Source organism: Geotrypetes seraphini, chromosome 5 (genome assembly GCF_902459505.1).
Source record: "Geotrypetes seraphini chromosome 5, aGeoSer1.1, whole genome shotgun sequence".
NCBI lineage: Eukaryota > Metazoa > Chordata > Amphibia > Gymnophiona > Dermophiidae > Geotrypetes > Geotrypetes seraphini.
In genome coordinates, this window is record NC_047088.1 from 184010216 (window position 1) to 184032278 (window position 22063).

At 43.9% G+C, this 22063-nt stretch overlaps 1 protein-coding gene across 12 annotated transcripts in view; it reads right to left on the bottom strand.

Annotated features, from left to right (window-relative positions):
• Positions 1-22063, bottom strand: part of GULP1 (GULP PTB domain containing engulfment adaptor 1) — a 282238-nt gene that overhangs the window by 146107 nt on the left and 114068 nt on the right. For all 12 annotated transcript variants that reach the window (XM_033945466.1, XM_033945464.1, XM_033945471.1 and 9 more), the window contains one exon: positions 7751-7812. In XM_033945466.1, the coding sequence (XP_033801357.1) occupies positions 7751-7812 (62 nt within the window). The remainder of the gene's footprint in view (positions 1-7750; positions 7813-22063) is intronic.

The window sequence follows — 22063 nt, forward strand, 5'->3', positions numbered from 1 at the left end:
CATATGCATATGCTGTAAAACCAATTGGATGCAGGCTATGCTCTTTGGCATCTTTAGACAAATAACACATCTGGCAATAATTGCGACCCCTGAAGCAGGCGGTTATCTGCAGAAACATGGTCCCATGTTTGTCTTTTTATCTGTCGGTGTTTTGCCAATGAAAGTGTGCTTTATATTCTACACTTGTGAAGCAATGATCTGTTGTGGATTAGGAATTACCGTATTTTCGCGGATATAACGCGCACCGTTGTAAAACGCGCACAGGGGTATAGCGCGCAGAAATCACGATGATATGTACAAAAACTTTTCTATACCGCGCTCAGGCATATAACGCGCATGCTGCCCGACTCTCCTCTGGCCACCCCGACTCTCCTTTCGCTCTCCCCGACTCTCCTCTGGCCACCCCGATTCTCCTTTCGCCCTCCCCGACTCTCATCTGGTTGCCCCGACTCTCCTCTGGTTGCCCCGACTCACCATTCACCCGCCCTGACTTTCGGTGCACTGCCCCGCCTCTCCGTGCCTGTCCCCCTTGAAGTCCTGTCCCCCCTTGAAGGTCTGCCTGTCCCCCCTTGAAGGTCTGCCTGTCCCCCCTTGAAGTCCTGTCCCCATCCTGAAAGCCTGATGCCCCCCCTCGACGTCCGATTCTTCTCCCCCCTCGGCAGGACCACTCGCACCCCCACCCCGAAGGACCGCCGACTCCCCGACAATATTGGGCCAGGAGGGAGCCCAAATCCTCCTGGCCACGGCGACCCCCTAACCCCACCCCGCACTACATTACGGGCAGGAGGGATCCCAGGCCCTCCTGCCCTCGACGCAAACCCCTCCCCCCAACGACCGCCCCCCCCCAAGAACCTCCGCCCGTCCCCCAGCCGACCCGCGACCCCCCTGGCCGACCCCCACGACACCCCCACCCGCCTTCCCCGTACTTTGTGTAGTTGGGCCAGAAGGGAGCCCAAACCCTCCTGGCCACGGCGACCCCCTACCCCCACCCCGCACTACATTACGGGCAGGAGGGATCCCAGGCCCTCCTGCCCTCGACGCAAACCCCCCTCCCTCCAACGACCGCCCCCCCCTCAAGAACCTCCGACCGACCCGCGACCCCCCTGGCCGACCCCCCCACCCCCCTTCCCCGTACCTTTGGAAGTTGGCCGGACAGACGGGAGCCAAACCCGCCTGTCCGGCAGGCAGCCAACGAAGGAATGAGGCCGGATTGGCCCATCCGTCCTAAAGCTCCGCCTACTGGTGGGGCCTAAGGCGCGTGGGCCAAGCAGAATAGGCCCTGGAGCCTTAGGTCCCATCTGGGGGCGCGGCCTGCGGCACATGGGCCAAACCCGACCATGTGTCTCAGGCCGCGCCCCCAGGTGGGACCTAAGGCTCCAGGGCCTATTCTGATTGGCCCACGCGCCTTAGGCCCCACCAGTAGGCGGAGCTTTAGGACGGATGGGCCAATCCGGCCTCATTCCTTCGTTGGCTGCCTGCCGGACAGGCGGGTTTGGCTCCCGTCTGTCCGGCCAACTTCCAAAGGTACGGGGAAGGGGGGTGGGGGGGTCGGCCAGGGGGGTCGCGGGTCGGTCGGAGGTTCTTGAGGGGGGGGCGGTCGTTGGAGGGAGGGGGGTTTGCGTCGAGGGCAGGAGGGCCTGGGATCCCTCCTGCCCGTAATGTAGTGCGGGGTGGGGTTAGGGGGTCGCCGTGGCCAGGAGGGTTTGGGCTCCCTTCTGGCCCAACTACACAAAGTACGGGGAAGGCGGGTGGGGGTGTCGTGGGGGTCGGCCAGGGGGGTCGCGGGTCGGCTGGGGGACGGGCGGAGGTTCTTGGGGGGGGGCGGTCGTTGGGGGGAGGGGGTTTGCGTCGAGGGCAGGAGGGCCTGGGATCCCTCCTGCCCGTAATGTAGTGCGGGGTGGGGTTAGGGGGTCGCCGTGGCCAGGAGGGTTTGGGCTCCCTCCTGGCCCGATATTGTTGGGGAGTCGGCGGTCCTTCGGGGTGAGGGTGCGAGTGGTCCTGCCGGGGGGGGGGATGTATCGGACGTCGGGGAGGCGGCCGGGCAAGAGGGCTTGGGCTCCCTCTTGCTCCGATCGTGGATGCGGGTGCGGGTGGGAGCGCGTGCGAGCGGTCGTTCGGGGTGGGGGTGCGAGCGGTCCTGCTGGGGGGGTGAATCGGGCGTCGGGCGGGGTGGGAACTATGTTTAAAAACTTTTGTATACCGCGCTCAGGCATATAACGCGCCAGGGGTATGCGCGGTACGTAAAATCACGTATAACGCGCGCGTTATATCCGCGAAAATACGGTAGTTACTGAACAAAAAACAAACGATTGTGTTAAACTTTTTTCTCAGTGGAGGAATATGATTAATGGAGTGTTGCAGGAATCTGTAATCCTATTTGAAATATTTATAAATGATCTGGAAATTGGAACAAAAAGTGAGGTGATTAATAATTTTGTGTCTTCTGCACATTTAAACACAGATAAAACACATGTGGACTATTCAAATTTCAGGAAGACCTTAGGAAATTGGAGCACTGGGCATCCAAATGGCAGATTAAATTTAGCGTGAACAAATGAAGAGATGTGCATTGAGAATAATAATCAAAATCATTAGTTACCAGATGCTAGGGTCTACCTTAAGGGTCAGCACGCAAGAAAAAGATCTAGGTGTCATCATAGAAAATACGCTGAAGCCTTCTGCCCAATGTGTGGCAGCAGCCAAAAAAAGCCAAAAGAATGCTAGGAATTATTAGTAAAGAGATGGTAAATAAGCCCAAGAACAGTGGCAAAGAAAGCAAATAGAATGTTAGGCATGATAAAGAAGGGAATCATGAATAGATCGGAGAAAGTTATAATGCCGCTTTAGAGAGCAATGGTCAGACCACACTTGGAATACTGTGTCCAACTTTGGTCTCCCAACCTAAAGAGGGTGCAGAGAAGAGCAACGAAGCTAATAAAAGGTATGAAGAACTTGCAATACAAGGAACGACTTAAGAGACTGGGATGGTTCTCCCTTGAGTAAAGGAGACTGCGAGGGGATATGATCGAGACTTTCAAAATACTGAAAGAAATCGACAAAATAGAGCAGGAAAAAAATTATTTACAATGTCCAATGTGACACAGACAAAAGGACATGGACTGAAGCTAAGGGGGGAAAAGTCCAGGACAAATATCAGGAAGTTCTGCTTCAAGCAACGAATGGTGGACACCTGAAATGCTCTCCCAGAGGAGGTTATTGCGGAATCCACCGTATGGGTGATTAAAATTATGCCAGGTGTACACCTGGCTGGGCCTCCGTGTGTGCAGATCACTGGACTTGATGGACCGAAGCTCTGATCCGGAGATGGCAATTCTTATGTTCTTATAATGCCACTGCAACGCTTCATGGTGCAACCTCACCGTGAATATTATGTTTAATTCTGGTCACCGTATCTCAAAAGGTGGAGGGACATTTTTTTTTTTTTTTTTTGAAATGATATCTAAATTTAATTTTGGATGTTTTTGGAGAAAATTGCCATTTTCAAATCAGAAAAACTTTTTTTTTTTCCAAAAATGGCCATTTCCTAGATGTGTTTGTCCTTCGGTGCATCTATCTTTTTGAAATATAAAAAAAAAAGTCCAAATGAAAAATGCATTAAAAACAACCACTGAGATATAGAAGAGGCCATCATTCTTTGAAGACTAGAGGGCACTACAGTGAATTTCACATAAGAGGTCCCAGGTACATATCGCACCATAACCCCTCCAAAACTCACCCACAACCTACTGAATGTAATTTCCTAATATCTCCTCACCTATATGTCAATACAGTAGGTTTTGGGTGAGTTGTAGTAGATTCAAACTTCCCAATGCCAAGTGTACTAGTTAGAATGAAGTATGGTTCTGCATTCCTTCTCTGCAGTCCACCTGCAACCACCAGGCTACTCCAGAGATCTGTTTGCTGGTCTAATAGGACTGGCCATAACATCTGAAGCTGTCATACATGCAGGTATGGACCATTTCATTCTCATCTTTGGGGGGTGGGAGGGGGTCAGTAACCACTGAATGAGTTAAGGAGGTCATGCCTTCATGCCTCCAGTGGTCATCTTGTAAGTTAGGCCACCTTTTGGCACTTAACATTGAAACAGATCTACACTGAAACAATCAAATTTTGCCCTGGATGTTTTCTGCAACGTTCCAATATTACAGAAAAATGTCCAAATCATAAGTCCACCCTAGCCTGTCCAAAATACATCTCATGAAATTTAGATTCATTTCAGAGAAACAGCATAGAAATTCATTTTAAAAAAATGTGTTTTGAAAATTGCAATTTGGACATTTTAGCAAAAACATTCAAAAATCACGCTATGTCATTTTTTTGAATGTTTTTATTTTTGAAAATGAGCCCCATAGTGGAAATAGAAAAGGTTCAAAAAAGTGATAAAAGAGATGGAATACCTCTTGTATAAGGAAAGGCTAAAAAGGTTAGGACTTTTCAACTTGAAAAAGAGAGGGTTAAGGGGAGATATGATTGAGGTCTACAAAATCCTGAATGGTATAGAATGGGTAAAAGAGAATCAATTTTTTACTTTTTCAAAAATTATGAAGACTAGATGACACTTAATGAAGTTACATGAGAATACCTTTAAAACAAATATGAAGAAATATTTTTTCACTTGAAGAATAGTTAAATTCTGGAGCTTATTGCCAGAGCATAGCTGGGTTTAAAAAAGGTTTGGACAAGTTCTCGGAGGAAAAGTACAAGGTTTGCCATTGAGACAGACATGGGGGAAGCCACTGCTTGCCCCGAGTTCAGTAGCATGGACTGTTGCTACTATTTGGGTTTCTTCCAGATACTTGTGACCTGGATTGTCCACTGTGGAAATAGGATACTGGGCTAGTTGGACCAATGGTTTGACTCAATATGGCTATTCTTATGGTCTTATGACTTCCCCTGTTCAGATTCTATCTTGCATTCCTGATTCTTCATTAAAAGTTTCAGATTACTACCTCTAATTTTTCATTATGTCTCATTCCATTATTCACCTCTAATCTTTCATAATATGTAAAACTGTCTTTTAAAGACAGTTCCAGAGATTCCAAGGGTGGCCCATCCCAAACATGGAGATTTACCGCCACTGTAGTAGAGATTGAACATAAGAACATAAGAGATGCCGCTGCTGGGTCAGACCAGTGGTCCATCGCGCCCAGCAGTCCGCTCATGCGGCGGGCCTCTTGGTCAAAGACCAGTGCCCTGAGACTAGCCTTACTAGCGTACGTCCTTGTTCAGTAGGAACTTGTCTAACTTTGTCTTGAATCCCTGGAGGGTGTTTCCCCCTATGATAGCCTCCGGGACAGCGTTCCAGTTTTCCACCACTCTCTGCGTGAAGAAAAACTTTCTTGCATTTGTACGGAATCTATCCCCTTTCAACTTTAAAGAGTGCCCTCTCGTTCTCCCTACCTTGGAGAGGGTGAAAAACCTGCCCTTATCTACTAAGTCTATCCCCTTGAAGGTTTTTCTCATGGGTCAAACAATCTTAAAAAGGATGAACTCAGATCAACATAATAATTCAAACCAATGAGATATAAGCAACCACTGAATACCACATTTTACATCATTTTATAATCTTAATTTTTTTAATCAAGGGGATAAGGACCTCAGTGACAATTCATACAGATGATCAATTCATATCTTGTGCACACAGGTGGCACAATATCTTTCATCAGTCCAAAAAATTTTTTTTTTTTTTTTATAATTAAGTGCAAAAACTATGCAAATAATTCAAAATTAAACAAAATAAAAATAAGGCATATTGTTTTCACTTATCTTTATGTAGATGGCATGGTTAGACTAGATAGAAAAATTAAAACAGATAAAGACCATACAGCCTATGGGGCTCATAATCAAAAGAGAAAAACGCCCAAAAACCGGCCTAAGTTGGCACTTGGTCAATCATAAATGAAAGATGTCAAAGTGCCGATAATCGGAACGGGTTTTGGACGTGTTTACAAATGACCTAAGCCATCATAGTGCCACTGAACGACCATAGCTAAACGGGGCGTGTTAGGAGGAGTGTCGAGGGCGGGATTTGGGCGGAACATAGGCAGGCTTAGACTTAGTCATACTACATGTATAACCAAAAGTTATACAGCACAATATCAACGGAACTTGGATGTTGAGACTTAGACCATTTAAAACATGGTCTAAGTCACAAAAGCCCACCTAGTCACCAGATAAGCACTGCAAACATATAATACAGACCCCCACACACTACCTCCCAGTGATCACCAGCCCCTCCCCAGCCCCATAAAAATATTAATCACACCTTTAAAATTCAGCCTCCAGATCATCACCGGGCAGCCTGGCATAGGAAAGTCTAATTGTCCTGCACAGAGGCATCTTAAGCTGTCTTGGGGGTAGGTTAGGGACCCATGAAGAGGAGACCCCATGCCCATAAGCCTCTGTAATCCCTACATTGATACTGAAACATATGCATTCCCTTATACACCCCCAAAACCCTTTTGTACTGGCATATAAGTGGCTCCTGCAGCCATAAGGGCTATTAGGGTGGTAGATAAGTGGGTCTAGGGGATTCTGGAGGTAGTTTGGTGGGCTCACCATGCCCTGTAAGGGAGCTGTAGTAAGATGAAGACATGGCACCCTTTTAGTGAAGTTCACAGCAGTGCCCTGTAAGGTACCCCAGTATTTAGGTGCCATGTCTGGGTGTTCAGTCCATCACTTTGCAGACCCTTCCCACGTCCAACAGGGCTTGTTCTAGGTGTTTTTGACTTGGACAAAAAGTTGGACGAAAATGTGGTATAAAAATGGACGATTTAGCGGCTTTGACGATCAAATCAGCAGGATGTATAGTTAGATGATTTTTGAAACGGGAAAAAATTTGGACGTATTTTTTGAAAATGTGTCCTAAGATCTTTTTTACTTTAGATGACTTGCAACTTAGACGAAAATGGACTTTAGACGTTCCTTTCAATTATGCCCCTCCACGTTTCTATGTCTCATTTGAAAGAGAAAAAATCCACACAAGTTGAATGCAAAAATCAAGTAACTAATCAAAAAACATTAAAAAAATCAAAGCATAATGCTGTGGGGACTATCAAGCAACATGCAAAGTTGATGGCAAAAAGGCATCAGTGTTACCAAGGATATTTTACTATCCAAAGGACTAATCTAACTCCAAAACAAATTATTGAAGCAGGAGGCACATCCTTGGTCATAAACACTTCATTATGTCATAAATCAAAAATTATATGTAAGCATCATGTAACCAGTATCCATATAAGTATAAAAAACAAAAAAATCCTTATCTTTAGACAGACAGTCCACTTGATAGTCAGCATATAGCAAGGATAGCAGATTAGCAAAATTCCAAATGTTTAGGTAACATCTCAGATTCTTCGCAGTCAAATGCCGCCATCTCCATATTAAAAAATCCAAGCTCTATACCATCATATACCCAATAGGGCACCTGCTTCGCGATTGCTTCGTCAGGGGAACCACTTCAAACTGAATTTTCCACTTCAATAACTCTTGCTCAAAAAAGAGCACCTGCAATTTTAAGAGCCGCCACTAGTGGCTCTTCCTAAAGCATTATTCCAAGAGTAAGGCCTATACTCCCACTTGTCAGTGGTTGAATCTTCTGCTATATAGCTGATCAGCTCAGAAGGCACACTCATGTTTCACTTCACACAGGTTGAGAGACTATTCTTCTTCCTTTTATCCGATGAAATTTATTTTCCTAAACTGATAAGATAATTACTTGTTGACTTACCTTGACATTGTAGGCAATAAAGTGTTTTGATAAAGCTTCAGGAGTATGCATCCAGTTTTTATCTGTAAATAAAAAAAACAGTGAATCGATATGGTAATTACAAGCATAACTTGATAGAAATTAGCTTAATGAAATAAATTCAACAGTTCACTACAATTAAGTACTATGTATATATGTTATCTGTAATTTGTCAACTACTATAGTAAGATCAGTGGATTTAAAAAATGTGAAAATGGCTTAGATTTTTCAGTTATAGTCAACAATCCTATAATAAAACACCCCAGCTGAGGTTAACCTAAAACCCAGTAAATCATCCTTTCTGCTGCAAGCTGTCACAACATCTGGCAGCTGCCACTATAACCGGGATACATCATTGGAACAGGACTTGCTTGCCTTGTGAGAGCTGAAGAGATTAACTTTGGACACACAGGCTCCAGGAGGAGGATGCATTGTTGCAGTTTTTAGCCCCATGAGCCCCAGGACGAGGGAGGGTGATGTGGTAGTAATGCTACTACAGCTGTGTGAGGTACAGGAAGGCAACAAGCTCTAATTAAAGATATTTTGATTTCTGTTCCCGGCTTCCAAATAGCTTTTGTGAAAACTTTTACAAAGCCTCATTTTGAAGTGTTGATTTATTTCTCTGCATAGATCTTTATTCAATATACCATTTCAAATACATACAACTACTGCTTTTACTCCTTTGTGTTTCTACTTTAAAGTAAAAGCATGGTGAAACAATCATCTTCCAGCCATCCAGATTATTTGAACACTGTATGAAAATGAAGTAAAGAAGTCCATAGCTTTCTCTGCTGCAAAGAATATTTATTATTGCAAAACAACTGGAATCTAATTTTACGGAGCTGAGATGTTATGGAAAGAGAAGATTCTCTCTCACTGCACAGTTGAAGACAGAGTGACAGCTGGCAAAAGGAAATGACCAACTGATGAGAGGGCTGGTGAGAAAATGTGTATGAATTGTTAATAATAAGTCATATAAAAATAGAATCACCTAAATATGTCTAAAATTTAATTATGTGATGCAAAACTATGATATATACATACATACATGTATTTTAATCATTTCTCAAGGCATTAAGCCCCACCCCCCTTTTATAAAAGTGTGTTAGGTTTTTAGCGCTGGCCACAGGAGTAACAGCTCCGACACTCATAGGAATTCTATGAGCGCTGGAGCTGTTATTGCCACAGCCTGCGCTAAAAACCGCGCTACGCTTTTATAAAAATTGGGGGGGGGGAGAGTAATCAGTTTGAAAAATTAACACCAAAATCTGCAATCTATGAGGGTTTTTCAAAAGGTTTCCGCACTTTCATATTTTCACGGGAAATGGTTGGGGCGGGAGAAGTGGCAAAACAGGGTGATTATGTGGAAAAGTGATGTAATTTACTGTTGAGATATTTAATAAACACTGCTTATAAAAATAAAAGTGTGGAAATTTTTCTATAACTATGGTTATTACAGTACCATCTCAGTCTAAATCTCAGTCATCTGAGTTGAGATTTATGAAGCAATGTGGCATAGTATCTGAGAACACACTAACTGCTTCAACAACCGGTCCCGCTTCTCAGATATGCCTGAAAGAATACCTAAGGAGGTATGGTCTCAAGGACAACAGCACAGCAATATCAGCTGAGCTTATGCTCCAAGACCTCCTTCCTCATCCTAAGTAGCTAATGAAATGGGATCTGTTACACATTAAGCTTCCCACCCTGCTCTTCTAGGACTATGGAAGTTTTCTATAAGCTGATGCTATCACTGGCATTATGTTGAGTGCCACAATCATATTTTATATTTCTGGTAAACACTGTAGTTCTGAAGAAGCTACATGCTTTTGTTTTATCTTTATTGAGTTTAAATTTTTATGATAATAACAATCATAATGAAATAAAACAGTATCCATCATATATTAAATCATATATGACAATATAAGAAAAATTAAACATTATTTCTACTGTTAATTAGTCTACGATCATTGAGGAATGAGTATTACAGATCGGAGACTATTTAATCCAACATTTTATCTGGACAAAAATCAGGCAGACTAAAGTGGACAAAATTTACTGACTAGGAATGTTATCTTGGTTACTAAAAGGGGTACTTGCAGTTGATATCTCCTTATCCAAAATAAACCTCGATAACTGTGCAGATTCAAAAAAAGGTATATCTAGCTCCCCTAAAATGTACATGGGTATCTCAGTATAAACGTAGCTCCAATTTTTAACACCTGTGGTCTCAAGAGCAAACTACATGTTAAGCATATAAAGCATATATAAAATCACAGCTGAGAAATGTGTGCTACTGCCACTCTTTGCTCATGCTCTGATCTTTTTCACATTTATTAAGCACTGTTGTTTGTTTGATTCTAATCATTTGCTTTTAATAATTAAATAGATTTGTGTTGTGCTCAGGGCTTGATTTGGTATAAATCGAACAACACTCAATCCAGGGCACCTGAAAGAAAAGTCACATCATCTAGCCTTATCTATTCCGCTTTTGGTGCCTCTCTTCTCTTTAAGTAAATATGTCCAAGCCATCAGAATTATGCATTACTTGAATTTCTATATGGACATGAATTTTTCAAAATGACATTAAGAAAAAAAAAAAAATCAGTTCTTTCTATTTTGGCTCTACTACTGTTTTTCCTATACATATTACATCCATGAAAATCCTGAATTTGCTAGTCTGACCTTCTTAAATTGAATTTGTTCTCAAGTCTGTATGATTGAAGGTTTTTCATTAAACCAGAGATCATGAAATACGTGTCTTTTTACCCATTTTTGATTTATGAATGTAGAAATAAAGTTCAAGAAACAAGTTGCAAATTATACCTTTTTAATGTACCAACTCAGTACCTCTGTAAGCAGCTGTCAATTATTGTGAAGTATAAAAATAGCAATTAAAAAAACAGTGGAAATGAACTTTCATAGAAATGCCTTTCTTGTGCACAGGAAAATTTACACATAGGAGTAATTCTATAAGGAACCCCCTAGTTTTAGGCAGCAGGGGGTGCATAAAAAGTGACGTTCTAATCATTTATGCATAGGTATATTACTTCTTATAGAATAGTGACTAGCAGAAAAGTACATGCCACTATTTGTTGGTGCAGGCTTTGCAAGACAGTTTGGGAAGTCTATCCTCCAGAACCTGCAAGTGCTACTGTATATACACGAATATAAACTGAGATTTTGGGGTCAAATAAATGAGGGTCTCGGTTTATATTCAGGTCCCATCCCCCTCCCAAACTGTTGCAAGTCTCTGTAAGGCCTGCCAGGAGACCTGGTGGTCCAGTGGTGGCTGAGACAGAAGGGATCCCTCCTGCTTCCTGTCCCAGTCGATTTTAAGAATTTTTACCTCCCTCCTGTCTCCCTCGCGTACCTTTAGTATCCCTGGTGGTCCAGCGGTGAACTACATTCCTTCGCTCCTGCCTACACAGAGCCGCTAACTGATTGGCTGCCACAAGTTCTCACGGTCCTGCAAGAACTCACAACGGCCAATCAGCTAGCAGCTCTGCACGGACAGGAGCAACCTTCCTTTGCTCCTGCCCATGCAGAACCACTAGTTGATTGGCTGCTGCAAGTTCTCGCAGTCCCGGTTTATATTTGAGTCAACCTTTTTTCCTCCTTTTTTGGGGGGAAGGGGGGAAGATTACCTGTGTCGGTTTCTATTCGAATATATTCAGTAATATGTACACACTGCACCTCAATTGTTTAATACAGTGTTCTTCAACCTTTTTACACCCGTGGACCGGCAGAAATAAAAGAATTATTTTGTGGACCGGCAAACTACTAGGACTAAAATTTAAAAACCCCGTTTACGCCCCATCTCCGTGAGCTCGGTCCCCGCAAACCATCTGATCCTATCTGCACAAGCCGCAATTATGATTTTATATTGAACGTATTTTATTAAAGTATAAAAAGAAACAATATTCTGAACAATTGTGATTTTATAAATACAAATATACAGAGCACGGACCAACAAAACCCCTGTCTCCCCTCCCCTTCACATATATCCCCTCTACTATCAAGAAAACTGAACAAGCCAAGTTCATAGAAATATCGTGCTAACAGAATACTGTAGTCCCCAGTTATGTCTCTAGCAGGATATATATTTCAAATCTTATATATTCTAATCACAAAATAGAAATAAAATTATTTGTTTCTACCTTTTGTTGTCTCTGGTTTCTGCTTTCATCTTCTTTTCACTCTCTTCCTTCCAGCGTCTGCCCTCTCTGTCTCTTCAATCCAGCATCTGCCCTTTCCATCTACTGTCTGACCTCTCCCCCTTCCATATGGTATTTGTCTTCTTTCTATGCCCCTCTCCCCTTTCCATCCAGCCTATGCCCCTCTCTCCTTTTTACACAATTCACTCCAGCTTCACTGCTCTCTTCATTTTTATCTCTCCTACACCAGATCTAGCATCTTTGTCCCTCTCAATTTCTCTGCTGACCCCCCTTCCCATCTCATTCCTGTCTCTCCATTTCCCCTCCTCTAATCTCCCTGCAAGCTGTTTCCTTCCTTTTTTTTTCTCCCTTCCCTCCTCCCCCTGTCCAGCAGTAACTCTCTTCCCTTTCCTTTCCCTCCTCCCCTCCCAGCAGCATCTCTCCTTCTCCCTATCCAGGTCCAGTAGCAGCTGTCCCTTTTTCCCCCTTACCCAGCAGCTTCCCAGACTCCTTTCCCTCCTCCCCTCCCAGCAGCATCTCTCCTTCTCCCTCTCAGGTCCAGTAGCAGCTGTCCCTTTTTTTTTCCCACCATGCCCAGCAGCTTCCCAGACTCCTTTCCCTCCTCACCTCCCAGCAGCATCTTTCCTTCTCCCTCTCCAGGTCCAGTAGCAGCTGTCCCTTTTACCCCCTTACCCAGCAGCTTCCCAGACTCCTTTCCCTCCTCCCTCCCAGCAGCATCTCTTCTTCTCCATATCCAGGTCCAGTAGCAACTGTTCCTTTTTTTTTTTCACCATGCCCAGCAGCTTTCTCCCCTCCCAGCGCTACGATTCAGTAAGGCAGCCTCGAGACCTTTGTTGGGTCACACCGCCTCTGAGGAAAGCGGAAGTTGCGTCATCAGAGGCGGCCCGACTCAGCAAAAGCTCCAAGGCTTCCTTCTTCAATCGCTGTGTTTGTAAGGAGAGCTGCTGGGAGGGGAGAAAGCACAGTGTGAGGCTCCCTATTATCTCTCCGGCCCTGCGCGAAGGACAGCTCCTCGATCTTGCCGGTCCTGCGCGGACTGGCAGGAAATTGAAGAAGTTGATCTCGCCGGTCCTACGCGGACCAGCAGGAATTTTCTGCGGACCGGCAGTTGAAGAACTGTGGTTTAATAAGCCAATCCATGCCAAAAACTGCCAAACAATTATTGACGCTAATTAGAATTTATGTGCACAACTATCTTAAGTGCATTTTAAAATTAGTGTGCAGATCTCAAAAGGTGGCATGGGCAAGGGAAAAAACATGAGTGGGTCATTGGCATTCTTAAAAGTTAGATGCACTGATATAGAACACGAACAATCAATGCACAACTTAGGCACAGGCTTGATATCTGGTTTTCACTGGCATAAATGTCTATACCTAAATGTTAGTCACATGGATGGGCGTTATGCATGATTCTATAAACTGTGCCTAACTCCAGAGGCAGTTTATAGAATTGTGCTAAGTGCTGACATTAATGATGCCAATGGACCAGGCATTTACACCACATACAGAGTTAGTGTAAGTGGCTGTGCCTAGATATACACACATTCTCTGTCATTTCCATTAATTTTCTGCAAAGAAAAGTTGGCACCTATATTTCTTTATAAAACTGATCTAAAATAGATGCCATAACTAGGGTCTATACAAGGGGCCACTGAAAAGTTCTCAGCCCAACCAACAAAGTAGGGGCAGTCTCCATCAAGGGCTGTACACTTAGTCCAGTGATTTTCCACTTTTTTTCATTCCATCGTAAAAATACAGAGCAAAAAAAGAATAAAATCTCTGGACAAATTGTATAACCCTCGATGGAGGTTGCCCTTACTTTGTTGTTTGGGCTGATAACTTTTCAGTGGCCTCTCATAGTAGGCGCTCCATTGCAGAATTACCCTCTTTATGTCTAGGGTAAGAAAGGAGTCAGGCAGCTGGGAAAGAGGAACACAAACTATAGCTATGTGGTGCAGGATTTCACATTAGGAGTCACTGCCCAGGAAAAGGATCTAGGTGTCAATGATACGTTGAAACCTCTGGTTCAATGTGCAGTGGCGGCTAAGAAAGCAAAAAGAATGATTGGAATTATCAGGAAAAGCATGGAAAACAAAGGTGAATGTTGTATTGCTCTATGGTATGACCACACTTTGAATACTGTGTGCAATTCTGGTCACTGTATCTCAAAAAAGATGTAGCAGAATTGGAAAAGGTACAGAGAAGTGTGACAAAAATGATAAAAGGGATGGGATTACTTCCCTATGAGGAAAGGCTAAAGTGGCTAGGTCTCTTCAGCTTGGAGAAGAGATAGTTCAGATATGATAAGAAGTTGATAAAATAATGAGTGGAGTGAAAAGGGTAGATGTTCACTTGTTCACTCTTTCCAAAAATACTAGGACTAGGGGGTATGCGATGAAGCTCCTAAGTAGTAGATAAACTGGAAACAATATTTCTTTACACAACATGTAATTAAACTCTGGAATGTGGTGAAATCAGTTAACTTAACAGGGTTTAAAATATATTTGGACAATTTCCTAAAAGAGAACTTCATAGGCCATTATTGAGATGGCTTGGGAAAATCCACTGCTTATTCCTAGGATAAGCAGCATAAAATCTATTTTACTACTTGGGATCTAGCTAGGTACTCGGGACCTGGGTTGGCCACTGTTGGAAACAGGATACTAGGCTTGATGAACCTTCAGTCTATCCCAGTATGACAATTCTTATGTTCTTAACCCTCAGCCATGCCTGCCACCTCATGGCAATCGATAAAGCTGATGTTCTGGAGGTGATGTCAAAAGCATCAAAAACTGATCTGGCCATGTAAAGTACTTATGGGTTTGGAGACAGTCATTGGTAATATGATGAAAATTGAGTAATTGGTCATCTGGGATGCATTGTTTATAGTGTGACAAACTTTGAACTAATGTCTTCATATAGAAGGCCATAAAAAATTATACCTCAAAATGCAGCTTGTCAGCATTGAATTCTGAAATAAATGGCAGCCAAATTTATCCAATATTCTTCCCTCTCTGCCCAGAGGGGTACCAACATATGTTTTGGAGATGCTAGCTTTTTCAGAGTGGATTCTACCAGAAGTGACTGGTGCTGCAGTTGAAGCTTATCAAAACCTAAGCAAGACTGAACTCTGTAGAGAAAATCCAACTTCTGTGAGGCAACAGGACCAATAGTGGCATCTGCCCATTCTTAAACATTGTATCCTTTAATAGGTTATGCAATGGGAGTATGAGACAGTCCTTTGGTATCTGTTTATAATCTAGAGCAGTGTTTCTCAACTCGTCCTGGAGTACCCCCTTGCCAGTCAGGTTTTCAATATATCCGCAATGAATATGCATAAACTTGAATTGCATACACTGCCTCCATTCTATTCAAAAAATTTTTATGCATATTCATTTTTGATATCCTGAAAACCTGACTGGCAAGGGGGTACTCCAGGACTGAGTTGAGAAACACTGAGAGCCTCGAAGAGTTCAGCTCTTATTCCGACTCCAGCTTAATTGGGAGGGCTTGATCCATTTGCCTGATGTACTGTGTAAATGAGAGGCTCTCTGGTGCAGATTTCCTGCAAAGTGGAGAAGGAAATGGATCTGAAAAGAGCTCATATGATTTTGCTGCTGAAAGTTAAGGGCATTCAGAAGAATGATTGGATAGGTCCAAATCATGATCTCCAATATTACTGTGTTGAAGACAAGGATCTGTGTGATACCTGATGTCAAGGTGGGGAGGAGTATCTACTGTGACATCGAGGGGAATGTCGAGAAATACTCCTGGATCTTCTACAATGTCAATCTGATGTAGAGTGTGAGGAGCTTCGACATCAAGATGATGTTGTTCTCCGAGATCTCAAACGTCGGCAATGGGAAGTACAAGACTTTGCCCTCGAGGATTGTTTAGAGCACTGTTCAGGCTGGGCTGGTATCAGTTGTGCCATAACCGGAGCTTGAGGCGCCTATATGGTCATCATGGCAGCCAACTCCTTCTAAATGATGTCTCGTATCTGGTCCTGAAGCGAAGGCACTGGTACCGTGGATGTCATCTATACAGATTGTACTGTAGGGTGTCGAGGCATGCCTTCGAGAAGTCACCACCTGAAAGGAAGACAATTGAGCCTCAGTAAGTCATCGCTTAAATTGCATCAATGACGTGGATGCCCAAGACAATGCTGATGCATGTTGAGGTGGGGAAGCATGCCTATGCTTCTTAGCGGATCCCAATGGTGGCACCAAAGACAATGCAGATGTCGATCATAGCATCGATACCAATGGTGGTGTCAATGCTGCAGTCATCTTGGGATCATATGTGGATGACATCATCAATACTCCTGCTCCAAATAGTTTTTTGATCTGGAGTTGCATTGCCTTCAATGACCTTATTTGAAGATGGGAACAGCGTAGTCACGAGTACTCAGGACCAAGACACTGAAGGCACCAGCTATGTGGATCAGTGACTGAAATGGTCCTGTTACACCGAGTGCACTGCTTAAAGCCACTAGCTTTGGCATGGAGGGACAGAATACCGATTCTAAATTGAAGGACTTAATGGTCCAGGGAAGTCAAATGAATTAGAACCCCCAAAAAGATTGATGCTCACGGCATGAAAATAGGCTTAGAATGGCAAAAAGGTCCAAAAATTCAAAATGGGCAAAAATGAAAAATATTTCTAATAAATGAAAGAAAATGACATAAAATACAAAAACTGAGAAAAAAGAAGTTGGGAATGCACCAAAAAAATCAAGGTTTTCACAAGTTTAGACTGACTCTAAACTAACACAGCTCTTCAGCTCCGTGGAAAACTAAGAACTGATGGCTCCCTGAGCAGAAGTCAAGCGGGAAGACACCAGCACATGTGCAGTACAGGCAATCTTGAGACCTCCAAAAACTTTGAAATGACAGTACACTTTTGCACTGTCCATACGGGCTCCAAGTATGACATCACACATATGTGAGAATATATTGCCTCTTGTCCAGGGATAAACAGTTTATATGCAGGAAACATCGCAAGTGTCTTCTATTACTGGACCACAACAAATAAATCAGTGGAAATTAAGGGCAGAGGGTGTTACCAAGGTGTGCTTTTGCCACACCTTGATTAACCATAAGAGTCAGCAACCGGCAGTATCTCAGTACCACAGGTTGCTAATTTCTATAGTAAATGAGTAACTCTGATTGCGAGCCGTATAAGAGGCAAGGTTATTCCATCAGCTCAGGGGCATCAGGCCTTAAAGGAGTCAAAGAGCTGATCACATCTCCCCCCTCAACTGGAACAAGATCCCCGCCTGCTGAGCAAGATTCCCCCCACCACCCCTAAGTCCGCATCCATCATCAAAGATCTAAGGGCCCTCTATCTGGTGGTCCAGTGATCCAAGCAATTCCCACTAACTCCTGCCTTGTTATCACCATCTCCAAAATAGCATCCCTAGCAGAAATCTTACACTATTGCCTCTAGGGGTCATTTTACCTTCAATGATGGGAAAACATGGAGGGTAGTGCCTTAATTGGGTGGGTGTCCTTGATCAGCAGAACCCCCACCCTCCTTTTTATAAAAACTTATATGTATGTACTTCCTATTTTCACCTATATATACATGCCTAAAATAATTTTTTATAACTATGAAAATATACATCAAAATATTTATTAAAATCCCTTCCTTTCTTCACTCTCAAGAAATACTACAAACAAAGTCAAACTCTTACAGCTGCTTTCAAGCTACACATACACAACAGTAATGATTTCTTGAAAAAGATAAAACAAAAAAGTTACTATTTTATTACAGACACCTAGAAAGAGGCAGACGTCGTCTCTAAAAGGCCTGGACCTTGTTGAGGCAAATAGAAACTGACTATTATCCCCAACTTTTTATGTGTTTAAATACTTGAATTATATGCAATGTCAGCAGCAAAATGTAAGAGCTAGGGCATTTTCACAAACCGTAACGCTAAAAAAAAAGGAGTGTCCTTTTCCACATGTAAGTAGCAACGTTTCAATGTGTTAAAGGCAATCTCGTACAGATTTATGCTCTTACTAACATTTACACAATTTTATTTTAAAGGATAAGTTGATTATTTTGTTTTTAACTTTTTCATTTGATTTTATGGCTGTTTACTGTAGTCTACTTAAGTCAACTATTAGCTATGTTAGCAGATACATGAATAAACAAAATGAAAAATAATTCTATACTTAGCAATGTACGTCATTTTGCCTCTGGACAAATGGAATTGATGGCACTATAGGGCTACTGCCAGACCAAGTTTACGCTGTTGCAAAACTTCTTTGACTTGTTACACTGTCTCTAGCTTTGCCCAGCACCAGGGTATGAAGAAAAAGAACTATTGTTCACTGATTGCTGCCTTGAGGCCTGAACAGTTTTCTGAACAGCCATGAGACCAGTGTTGCTCTTATCTTCAGCCTGCCTTGGTACCAATGCATTCCTCATCTGCTTTCTGCCTCTTATCACTGAGGATTCTGTACTTAGCAAATGCTTGATTTGCTATGCTACCAAAGGTAAACTCCTCTCCAGAGACTGCTTTTAGTATTCAGCGAAGTGTGCATACTGCTGATAGCAGACTGTTACTGCTAACTATTTAGCTCAAGACTTCACTGCTTCTCTGCTACATACAAGTACTTTTGCATTTCTGTTATCCTTTGTCCACAGACTTCTGCTCAAGAGTGCAAGACTGCTGATTATGTACTGCCAGGGCCGCCATCAGAAATTTCTGGGCCCCTTACTGAGCAATCCTATTGGGCCCCCCACGCACCTCTTCCCCCCCCCCCCCGGCCCCCCCTTCTTCCATGGGCCGAATACACACATACTTTTCTCTGTCACCGCACTCTTTGACCAAAAGATTTGTAAGCCTGCAACCACGTCAAGGTAGACTCTTTCAGCAGGGCCCTAACCTAGCCTAAACTAATCTATACCTATCTATTCTAAACTAACATATGTCTAATACTGAACTAATAACAAACTAACAAACATCTGCATAATAAATAACTAATAAATAATAGTGCTAGTAGCTATAATTCACTTTTGAATGTAAAATCTCAGTTAAGGATTTCTTTTGATCTTCGTAGGCCAGAAGTAGATCACAATTGCACAATATTTTTTGTAACAAGTATTAAATGTGTTTTTATAAATACTGTAAGCTTAATAAATATATCAGAAAAAACTACACATCTGAGCGCATATCTGAACATACACATCTGTATGATCCCATCCTCCTCAGCTTGCCTATAGCTGCATCATGCATGTTAAAAATGTACGATATGTTGATATGTGCACCTTCCTTCCCATCCATCCTCCTCAGCCTGTCCTTACACATCCACAGCTGCATGTTAATGATGATGTACATGTTATGATGATAAATAAGTGCATATGAGCACATCATTAACATGCAGCTATGGATGAATATAAAAAAGAAACAATATTCTGTACAATTGTCAATTTATAAATCAGCGTCTTCTCCCCACTCTCTCTTCCCCATTTCCCTTCATCGTCCTCAACCCACTCTTTCTCCACTTTCCTTCAGCGCACGCACATAAAAATAAGCAAGTAATTTATATCATTTTCATTCTATTCATTCATAGAAATTAAAGTCTAAATAATGCCAGTCACATAACAAAACATGATTTTACAAAAATAATTCCCTGCACAGTCAAGCCTGCAAGGATTACTAGATGTCTTTCAGTAGCTCCCCTCCTTCCCTCCCTCCCCCTTACCTTTGTGGCCAAGTCAAAATGATCTACCAACAATAAAATTTTAAAAACACAAAGCACGCTGTACGCAGAGAAAATGTTAATTATCATTTATATTCCACGGGTTTTCAAAGAGGTCAAGGCAGATGACTTTATGCAATGTCACCTCAGTAACAACTATACAAAAATAGACAAATATTCCCCCTCCCTTTTTACTAAAACGCGATAGCGATTTTTAGCGCAGGGAGCTGCACTGAATGCCCCACACTGCTCTCAACGCTCAGACTCCCTGCGCTAAAAAACGCTATTGCGGTTTAGTAAAAGGGGGCCATAGTGCAAAATATAGACAGCATATATAAATTCTCAAAGCAGACACATTTTGATCACTAAATTGAAAATAAAATCATTTTTCCTACCTTTGGTAATTTCATCAGTCTCTGGTTGCACTTTATTCTGACTGTGCATCCAATATTTCTTCCCTTCTTTCAGCCTCCTGTATGCTTCCTCTCCTCCAGACCTCATTCTCTCCCCAAACTTTTTCTTTGTTTCACCCTGCCCCTTTTTCTCTCTCTCCATACCCCCTTTCTTTCTGTATGTCTGTTTTTCTCTCTCTCTCACCCTGCCCCCTTCTTTCTTTCTCTCTCCACACCCTCTTTCGTTCTGTATGTCTGTCTTTCTTTCTCTCTCTCTCTCTCCGTGCCCCATTTTTCTTTGTTTCACCTTGCCCCCTTTCTTTCTTTCTGGCTTCCTGTCCCCTCCTTTCTTTCTTTCTCCCTGCCCTCCCCTATGCCACCACCATTGGAAAATGCTGCCACCGCCACTGGGGAATAAGCTGCCACTGCCGCCATCGGGAACAGGCCGGCGCCGAGTTCACCCTGCTTCTCTTCCCCGCGGGGCCGACCAACTCTCGCCACCCGACGTCATTTCTAATGTCGGAGAGGACGTTCTAGGCCAGCCAGGCAGCGATTTGCTGGCCCAGAACGTACTCTCCGACGTCAGAATTGACACGAGTGGCGAGAGTTGGTCGGCCCCACAGGGAAAAGCAGGGAGAACTTGGCGCCGGCCTGTTCCTGATGGCGGCGGTGGCACTCAAGTGGCTAAAGAGCCGCAGTTTGCCGGCCTAGGGAGAACACTGGAGGGTGGCCAGCTGTGCACCCTCTTGGAATGTAAACCCGGCGCGGGGCAGACCGCCCCTCCCCCACCTTGGTATGCCACTATCTGTACCTCACTCCCTCCCTATGACCAAAAATTCTCCTTTCTTCTATTCCCCGTGTACACAACCATCTCTTTCCTTCCCTTCCTCTCTCCCAAGTCCATGCCTTCTGTGTCCAAAAACACATTCCCTCCCCCACCTCAGCATCTCTTTTCCTCCCTTCCTCTCTCCCAAGTCCATGCCTTCTGTGTCCAAAAACCCATTCCCTCCCCCACCTCAGCATCTCTTTCCCTCCCTTCCTCTCTCCTAAGTCCATGCCTTCTGTGTCCAAAAACCCATTCCCTCCCCCACCTCAACATCTCTTTCCCTCCCTTCCTCTCTCCCAAGTCCATGCCTTCTGTGTCCAAAAACCCATTCCCTCCCCCACCTCAGCATCTCTTTCCCTCCCTTCCTCTCTCCCAAGTCCATGCCTTCTGTGTCCAAAAACCCATTCCCTCCCCCACCTCAGCATCTCTTTCCCTCCCTTCCTCTCTCCCAAGTTCATGCCTTGTGTCCAAAAACCCATTCCCTCCCCCACCTCAGCATCTCTTTCCCTCCCTTCCTCTCTCCCAAGTCCATGCCTTCTGTGTCCAAAAACCCATTCCCTCCCCCACCTCAGCATCTCTTTGCCTCCCTTCCTCTCTCCCAAGTCCATGCCTTCTGTGTCCAAAAACCCATTCCATCCCCCACCTCAGCATCTCTTTCCCTCCCTTCCTCTCCCCCAAGTTCATGCCTTGTGTCCAAAAACCCATTCCCTCCCCCACCTCAGCATCTCTTTCCCTCCCTTCCTCTCTCCCAAGTTCATGCCTTGTGTCCAAAACGCACTCCCTCCCCCCTTTTGTGTTCCGCGTTTGCCTCTCAGCCCATCTTTGCAACTTTCTCAGCAAAACAGAGCTCGAGCCGAGAGGCTTGTTTCCTGTTTCCTGCCTGTCCTGCCGCGCACAAATAGCCGACCGGAAGTATTCTCCGACGTCAGCGCTGACGTCGGAGGGCAGGCTTTGCTTAAGCCCTCCCTCCGACGTCAGCGCTGACATCGGGGAACACTTCCAATCGGCTAAATGTGAGCGGCAGGGCAGGTAGGAACAGAAGACAAGCCTCGCGGCTCGAGCTGTATTGAACTCCGCGGGTTCCCCGTCCAGCTCTCTCCTGTGCATCTGGGGTGGACCGCCCCCTCCCTAGACTGTGGCCTAGGACCCTGGGGGAGCCCGGGCCCCCTGTCAGCTCTGGGCCCCTG